This window comes from Cynoglossus semilaevis, chromosome 8 (assembly GCF_000523025.1).
Source record: "Cynoglossus semilaevis isolate Cse_v1.0 chromosome 8, Cse_v1.0, whole genome shotgun sequence".
In the NCBI taxonomy this organism is placed as follows: domain Eukaryota; kingdom Metazoa; phylum Chordata; class Actinopteri; order Pleuronectiformes; family Cynoglossidae; genus Cynoglossus; species Cynoglossus semilaevis.
The window spans coordinates 9923316-9932251 of record NC_024314.1 but is presented as its reverse complement, the minus strand read 5'-3'; the positions used below and the strand labels follow the sequence as shown (position 1 = coordinate 9932251).

At 43.6% G+C, this 8936-nt stretch overlaps 1 protein-coding gene across 2 annotated transcripts in view; it reads right to left on the bottom strand.

The window, feature by feature from the left end:
* Positions 1-8936, bottom strand: part of capn15 (calpain 15) — a 26564-nt gene that overhangs the window by 9041 nt on the left and 8587 nt on the right. For both annotated transcript variants that reach the window (XM_008314624.3, XM_008314623.3), the window contains exons 2-6: positions 7043-8723; positions 4426-4634; positions 3044-3227; positions 1846-2069; positions 203-328 (exon numbers count right to left, since the gene is read on the bottom strand). In XM_008314624.3, coding sequence (XP_008312846.1) covers positions 203-328; positions 1846-2069; positions 3044-3227; positions 4426-4634; positions 7043-8701 — 2402 coding nt within the window. In that variant the 5' untranslated portion in view covers positions 8702-8723. The remainder of the gene's footprint in view (positions 1-202; positions 329-1845; positions 2070-3043; positions 3228-4425; positions 4635-7042; positions 8724-8936) is intronic.

Here is an 8936-nt window from a genome sequence, read left to right as displayed (position 1 = left end):
TAGCCGCACAATATAGGCGATCTAGTCAATATCAGAACAGATATCCACTCTTCAGAAGATTGGTACTGAACTAGTAGTAACGTTTTACTGCAGTACAGTCAAGTTAGTAAAGGTAACTGTATTGAAGTGTCACAATGGCTCATAGCCTGGTTCTTTATGCAATCACAACACATGGGGAAAAAAATAGAAATCAAAACAGTACCTGTAACCCTGGACATCGCGTACATCCAAAATGGAATATGCATGTCGAGGGCGCAATCCTAAGGACTCATAGACATTATCATCTACCTTCATGTTGCCTCCTCCACAGGATGCACCCATCAGAAACCTGGGACGGAAGAAAACATACAAGTGGACAGTGTTTATAGATGTTGGGCTTTTCCTGTCAGACATGTTTAGATTTAACCAATTTTAGAAGTCTTGTGAAATGTAAAAACCGAGATACTTCAACCGTCGATATGTGCTTTTTTTTACAGTAGCTCTATACATACGGCGCTAACATCATCATCTAGGACATAAAAAAAAAATCAGAAAAGTCTGGCCTATCTCTGTGAGCCATAAGGACATGAGAAGAAACAACACAAATGAGAAAAATAAATAAATAAAAAAAGCTAATGTAGCACAATTCATGATGTATGGTGACAAATTGGCAAATGTAAACAAAGGCATCTTCTGCGTATAGCACTGAACGACGCACTATTCTCCCCCTCGCCAACTAATTCCTGTGCAAACTGCTTAGCAAGTTTTACCACCCTACCAGAACGATGGAATACATTTTCTGAATACATTGATTGGAGATGGTGACGTGACTATTAAAAATGCAGTAAGTCAAGGACGCTGCTAACCGAAGGTTCCCTGTATATATGATTTTTTGTGTAAAGTGGTACAGCTTTTCGTGACATTTTTTGCTAAATGATTACAAATAAAGAGTAGGGATGTCTGATATTAACTTTTTGCCAATATCCGATTTGCCGATATTGTCCAATCACTTCATTTCAGTGGTGTGGTGGTGGAAGTTAAGAGTTGCCTGCTCACTAAGATAACAGTGTTTCTCAATTATATTCTGCCCCCTAGGGGACAGAATCTGTACAAACCGCTGTAAGAGTTGCAGGCACCAGCATTCTGCATACAACCCCCTGATTATCAATATAGATTGATAAAATAAACTACAATGCTGCCATCTAGTAGAGAGGCTTGTTTAGCATTGATAATGTCCTGTGTTCATTTGTGCCATTGTGACGGTTGGGGAATAAATGTTTGTTCTGGTATAATGTTCTACTGTTTCTGACGATTCTTGGGCTGGTTTGGGTCAAGTTCTGCTCTGAGTGGTTTGGCGCTGCACTGTGGCCGACAACAGTGCTGATTATAGGTGAGATAAAGCTGCCTCTGTTTCATTCTTCCGCTCCGCTACATTACGAGATGTTTATGGGAGGGAAGTGAGGAGGCGTGTTGAGAGCGCATGTGTACGAGGAGTGGAGTGTGAGAAGAGGAAAGGGCGTTTTCGGAGAAGCTGGGTTGAGAGCGATACAGGAGTTTAGAACAAGTTACTGCAATAATAGTGATTCAATAATAATAAGTTCTCCAGAGCACTGAGGCATCTCATTTGTGTAAACCCAGGCATTGCGTTATTGGGTTTTTCGTGAACGATTCTTACAGATATTACAAAATATGCTTAAATCGGTCATCATTAGGGATGTCAGATCATCGGCCGACCGATATTATCGGACATCCCTAATGATGAGTCCCGTTCAGTATTCTTATCTTCTATCTTACACGCATACTGTACTGAAAAGGTAACGTTTTTTTTTTATTTTATTTTTTTATATTGTGAATATAATTTCTTACCCAGCTTCTTTAGAACTGAGCATTTTTGCCCAGATGAGGTCTGTATCAATTGGCTCCTCTCGGGGGTTAGTAGAGCTGACCTGTAGCATGAGTGAATCACAAGGAGCGCCAGTCAGTGTGGCCAGGCCCTCTATGGCGCGCCCTGCCTGCAGGGCAAAATAGGAGCCATGGATTTTAGCAAGGGCCTTCTCAATCAGTGCAACCCATAACTGTTTCCTTTGAGCCTGAAAGGTTGAGAAAGAGAGAAAAAAAAAATATTTACTGTTATTTTAAAGAAGGATGAAAAATATGAACTCAACCACATCAGTTTACAAACACTAGCTGCACTGTAGGTCATGATGTTTTTGATTTACTTTATCTGCCCAAATGACCACATAAATCTAGGTTAAAGGTTTTACTTTGATTGATTCCGCACTGGGGAATGTATTTCCTACATCACTAGAAAATTTCCAAGGACACAAACAAAGCCAACCATAATAGGTGTCACTACTGTAGATTAAATTACGGACAAGAGTTAATATTGAATGACCTGCGAATAACACACAAATGCTGCAGGAAACTTAAAACCTGTAGCTTTATCCCCACAGATGCAACACCCTTAAATCCCAATTTACTGACGCTGAACGACCAAAGACATTGTGCAGTTTACGCCAACTTTTGTTTCTTACCATTAGTCACAACAGAAAGAGACAAATTACAGTTTTGTTAATGTTATTTGGCAGAACTGGAAGAAACTTATGACATTTTTGGACTGAGCATTCCACATCCAAGAGGGAGCTTGACATTTTTTTGACATTTAAAAAAAAACAAAAAAAAAAAACTTTTACAGTGATCCCTCTCCTATCGCAGTAGTTGCGTTCCAAGACCCACCGCGAAGTGGGAAAAATCGCGAGGTAGAGGCCAGATAGTTCTAGTATCTAAGAGCCTGCTCAATTAGCCAATAGTACACCGAGTAGGCGTTTCATTAGCCAATAGTATGCTTTGAACGATCTCGTCTAGGCTGTATGCATAATTATTTTATAATGTCCCTCCGTTTATTTTTTTTGCTATATTTCGCGGTGTAGCGAAACTTTTTGCGAAAGATTTTAGGATTTTGAAAAAACAGCAACAGTAATGGTCAGTATATTTAGCACACAAATGAATGATGTAAAACGAAAGAGATAAACAAATATCTTATCCAACGTCCTTTGATTCTCACCTGGGAGAAGAGGAGGTATCCATAGTCGTCACAGGGCAGCATGTCGTCCACTAGTACCGTTGTCCACGTGCCATCTTTACATAGACGTACCTGGTAGGCCCCCTCTGGACAGATGGTTCGGGTGATCATCACCCTCTCTACCAGCTCAGGACGTTCGGCCAACACTGCCAGAGCACTTAGGAACCTGGACAAGGAACAAAAGTGAATCTACTGAACTGTGTGCATAGGTGGAAGGGCTTCTTTAGGCTAGCTAGGCTAACTTTAGGCTCTTTGACATTTGACTGATAATACCAAGAAGTAACCAGGCCAGGTCACCCGAGGAGTTTAGGTTTTTAAAATTCTGCATACTAACTAACTAACTATCCATCCATCATCAACCGCTTATCCGGGGCCGGGTTGCGGGGGCAACAGTCTGAGCAGGGACACCCAGACTTCCCTCTCCCTCGACACTTTCTCCAGCTCTTCTGGGGGGACCCCAAGGCGTTCCCAGGCCAGCCGAGCGACATAGTCGCTCCAGCGTGTCCTAGGTCTTCCTCTAGGTCTCCTCCCAGAGGGACAGGACCCGAGCACCTCCCGAGGGAGGCGTCCGAGGGGCATGCGATGTAAATGCCCAAGCCACCTCAGCTGACTCCTCTCGATGTGGAGGAGCAGCGGCTCTACTTCGAGCTCCTCTCGTGTGACAGAGCTCCTCACCCTATCTCTAAGGGAGCGCTCTGCCACACTGCGGAGAAAGCTCATTTCAGCCGCTTGTATCCTTGATCTCGTTCTTTCGGTCATGACGATGGTAGGAACGTTGATTGATCGGCTCAGCTCCTTCTTCACCACAACGGACCGATACTGCACCGATCCGCCTGTTCATCTCACGTTCCATCCTACCGTCACTCGTGAACAAGACCCCAAGATACTTAAACTCCTCCAGATGAGACAGGACTTCCTCCCCAACCCGGAGGGTGCAAACCACCTTTTTCCGGTCAAGAACCATGGCCTCGGACTTAGAGGTGCTAATTCTCATCCCCAGCGGCTTTACACTCGACTGCATGTTAAAGGTCCTGGCTCGAAGAGGCCAACAAGACAACATCATCCGCAAAAAGCAGAGATGAAATCCGGTGGCTCCCAAACTGGACCCCACCCGACACCTGGCTGCGCCTAGGAATTCTGTCCATAAAAATGAATGAACAGAATGCTTCAGAGGGCATACTAACTAAGTGTCCTTAATGTAAAATTGCTTGAAGCAGGTGAATGACTTGAGTGAGCAGTGATTGTGTCCCTTCACAATTGCCTTGTAGGTCAAGTTAGACCTTGTTCAGCTCTGCGCTCGAAAAACATGGTCACACACGTAGACCAAATCCACATACTGTCGCAGCGCTAATGAACAGACATACCAGCAGTTTCCCAGAAGACCTTGAAGGATGTCAGAGGGCCGCGGTGTACGAAACACGGACCAGTTGACACTCCGGTCCTTAAAGTTGCTGCAGTTGATCTCATGCGGGCGCAGCCACTTCTTGATTCGCTGCTGGACACTGTCGCCGTCAGGAAAGCCCACAGAGCCTGCCCCCGGAGGGAAACTGTCATCAACGAAGTTCACAGAGTTCTACAACGGGGCAAAGAGGGAGAGAGAGAGAGAGAGAGAGAGGTACAGAAGGTAAGGGCTAGTGATGATGCTCACTGTATCACAAGTGTTAGTGCAGAGTAGTTGTGAGAGGATTGAAGATCTGGCAATGCACCAATCAGAATAAAAGACCACAATCATAAGGGTATAAGTGTATCAGCTGATATGGATTGGACAGACTTGGTCATTTTATGTAAATACTTTTTTTTTTTTTTTTTTACATTCTTAAATTAAAAAAAAGTGTTAAATGAAAAATGGAAAATCCCAACATTTAAATACATATAAATATTACAGTTAACTAACTAATAGTAAACTTCGGGGGTTTTGAAAAAAAGGATTAGGATGAAGTCTAGCTTTTCTACATTTTATAGTATTGATTTTAATACAAATAAATAAATACTTTGGTGCTCAATACTGACCCCAGTGGTACCCCATAAGCAATGTCTAACAAAGATTAAAACTCACACAAAACCCAATTCAATAATACTCTGATTCAAATCAATTCTAAAGTATATGAATTATGATAAATGGTACTGGACATTTCTCCTTTGCATCAATCAACGTTTGCGATGTTAAATTATTTCATCTGAGCCATACTGATTCCTGGTGTCATTTTAAATCTCCAATAGTCATATTTCCTTTATACTATTTTAGTATCATCCAAATCCCTTCTCGTGATAGTCCTTCCTACATAAACTTAAAATAGCACGGAATTTATTTTTATGCTTTCTATATTTATTTTTAGCACCAAATTACTAAAACAGCATCTTCTTTTTATTACAGGCATTGCTTACAAAATCCCCTTTGTGAGCCAAGGACACCTCAGACTTGTGTTGTTCCATTTTTTTTTAACTCGACAATGTTTGTCATGCAAAGAGATGAATATATGTAGAAGTCTCTTTTATGTCTGTCCTTTCGCTCTTGGAAAAATTCTAATTTTGGACGGACTCCATCGAAGTAATGTCAAGGAGAAATTCGAACACTTTTGCGTGACTGTACCCAAGTCCTTGGCAATGCTGAGAAATAAGGAGTGTAGCTCTGGTTTACAAATGCTAAACAGCTACTGTATTTCTTTTTGAGAATATTATTCAACAACACTCGGAGAACTAATAGAAAACAGCTCCTTGCATTATCTCGCTTATCGTGACAGTGGCGTGCCGCACCCCGATAAATATATGGCGTTCAGCTCTGTAGTGAGCTTTATTATTATAATATTATAATTATGGTTTGATTCATTTTTTTCCATTTTTCACCGTACCTTTGCAACTAGTCTTTGAGTCTAACATTAAACCAATCCACAGTGGAAAAAAAAGATTGTGGATTTCGAGCCTGGGGTGCAGTATTTACGGAGCCATTTGTCGTCCGGTATTATCCTTCTGATACGAACATAAATCTCCCTGGTTTGTCCTTTGCACTGTGACTGTGACATTAACTACTCCACTTAGTGTACAGCCTCAGGTCTCGGACATTGTTAGAAGCCTTTTGTCTTGAAGTCGATGGCATCTATGTTTACCTTCAGCCCACTAATTATTAATAGCAAGCTATCTGATGACATGGTGTAATCGTTTACACCCCGGGACCTTTGCCTATAAATTCAGCTTAGTCCTGACACTGATCTGAATCATGTCTGCATTCCTATGATCTGCTTACCTGGCTGGAAGGTTGGCTATGAAGTATTACAGCAGCAGAGTATATTTCCCTGTATATGAACAAAATATTTAAGGTGTTTTGGTTCCGCACCTTAACTAGGTGTCGGAGAAATAATCATTTTTCTTATATATCTCGACTGTCTCTTGAACGATTATGAATTGCTTAAAAAATAATTATTATTATTATTGATTATTTGTTAGCACCCTTGGCATTCTGGCAAGAAGTTATTTAATGAATTAAAATTGCAATTGGAAATGTTCAGGGTTTTTTGATATCAGTGTCAGGTATGAATAGTAGCTGTGATTTTTACTTAACTCTAAATAGCATGTCAGCATAGCATAGCATATCATTTTTCAAAGCAGCACGCTATATATTTAACATCTTAAATTATTCATATGTAAAAGTTATTCTTCAGGAAAAAAAAAAACTACAGCAGGATACATAACCAGGGATTTCCACAAGGCAAATCAACTTCACTTCAGGCCCTGGCAGCATGCACTAGAACGTTTGCTTTTAGATAAATTGCCCATTCGTTCAATATCAAAATCACAAAAATACGCAACGTTTCGCATTTGTTCACTCATTGGAATTTTTCAGATATAAAAAAATGGTACAATTGAAAAAAAATATATATACATAGCTCCCATAGTACAATGAAGGGTCAAACAGTCCTCAAATTAACATTTATTATTTATGCTTTTGTGAAAATCGTTTATCTTGTGCTCCTGTTTCGCTCTTACCTCTCTGCAAAAGCTGACAATGTTTTCCCACAGCTCTTTGGCCTCGCCTTCATCATTTTGTCTCCGTGCCTCAACATGCATGCTCTCTCTCCTCTTCAAGGGCTTCATAACTTTGCGGAGGGTGAGGTACTGTTGGGGTGTGTGGCAGGCCGCACAATTCTTGGCTTTGACGTTGTTCAGAAGCGTACAGGCAGGGCAGCTCCACTGCCCGATCTTCTCCTGCAGATTTGATGAGGTGGACGAACACGAGGATGTGGAGGATACGTTGGAGGAGGAAGCAGCAGCAGCAGCAGCAGGGTTGGAGGAAGGGAAGCCACGATTCTGTTTTCTCGTTTTCTGACCTGAGGAGTTTGACGAGGACGAAGATGAGCACAAACACGACGGCGTACCGGAGCCTAACCAGAGGCCACAATGTGTACAGCAGCGGGACTGGGCCGTCTGCTGTTCCTGAAAGCCATGGAGCTTTGAAGAACCGCAAGCAGAGCACTTAGCTGCGCCTGTAGGGTTGCGCAGGGTGCACTTTGAACAGGCCCAGATGCTAAAATCAGGGCTGGAGGTGCTGGCTGGGGTAAATCGTACTGTCTCACAACCTACGAGGTCAATAAGGTCAGAACCTGCCCGTGATGATCGGCAGGATTCACACTTAGATGAGCTACCGGGGTTAGGCGACAAACAGTTGGAACACTTCCAGGATGCACCGACAGAGGAAGAAATGTTAGAGTGAGGTTTCAGTGAGTGATGCTGAGAGTCTTCCTCCTCCAAGATGCTAAGGCGTTTGCTCGGGTGTGAGGGCTCCTGGGGTTGGGCATGTTTGGGCTTGGATGGCCGCTGAGGGACCGACTGAGGAGGCACAGTAACTGCTGATGTTGAAGTTGGGCTGGAAACGACGGTGCCTGTGTTTGGTGAACGCACGGGAGGGGGCACCTCTCTCCTGCTGCGGGGCACAGGGTTGTTCTGGAGTGTGGAAAAGGCGAATGGCGAAGAGAGGGACTGTGAGGAAGCATGGGAAGAATCTTGAGGATCACAGGGAGGGGCAGGCGGAGAGTCATCTGTTAAGTCTATGAGAAGTGGGGTAGCCCCCGCTGTGTCCACTGGGAATCCCAACACTGGCGTGAGCACCTCAGGCACCACGAGCGCCTCAGGTGGAATTTTAGGCAATGACAGTTTCCTGGGTCCACCACAGGCCGAACACGACAAAGCCACGGGTGTGTTGTGGAGAGTGCATCGAGGACAAGCCCAGCCCGAGTGCTGCACGATAAGGACGTCCACAGCTCCGTTGTTTTCCGGTGGTTGCAGCGTTTCCTTTTTAGCGTGGTGCTGTCCTTGCGGCTCAGGTGGGGCTGCGGCAGTGAGCGTCGGTGCCTGGGGTTGGACGGCCGCAGTAGGGATGTTATTTGCTTTGACTGCTATTGGGGTGATAGGAGTCGCGAGAGACTGCTCGAATCCGCAGACGGAGCAGGCACCAGAACCCTGGGAATTGTTGAGGGTGCACTTGGGACAAGCCCACCGACGCTCCTCGGTGCTGCTCAATCGCAGGATCTGGTTAAGGTCAGGTTTCTGGCGTGGTGCCTCACAAATGGAACAGCGGGGTGCAGCACCAGCATTTAGGAAGGTACAGCGCCCACATGACCACTCACTGGCCCGGACTGCTGCTGCCATGGAGCCGGAAGAGTGAGAATAGCTGTAAAACAAACAAATAGGTGTATTAATAAATTAATAAATAGAAAGAGATATTTATCACTGTTGTAACGTTATTAGGTTATAAATGATACTGTCCTCTTACTCTTACTCTTAACTCTATCCGAGCGGAAATTAATTCAAGCATGACTGGAGCTGAGACTAAGAACTGGACGGTTGTTTTATATTTGAAATGTTCAAAGTTTAGTACGATGCA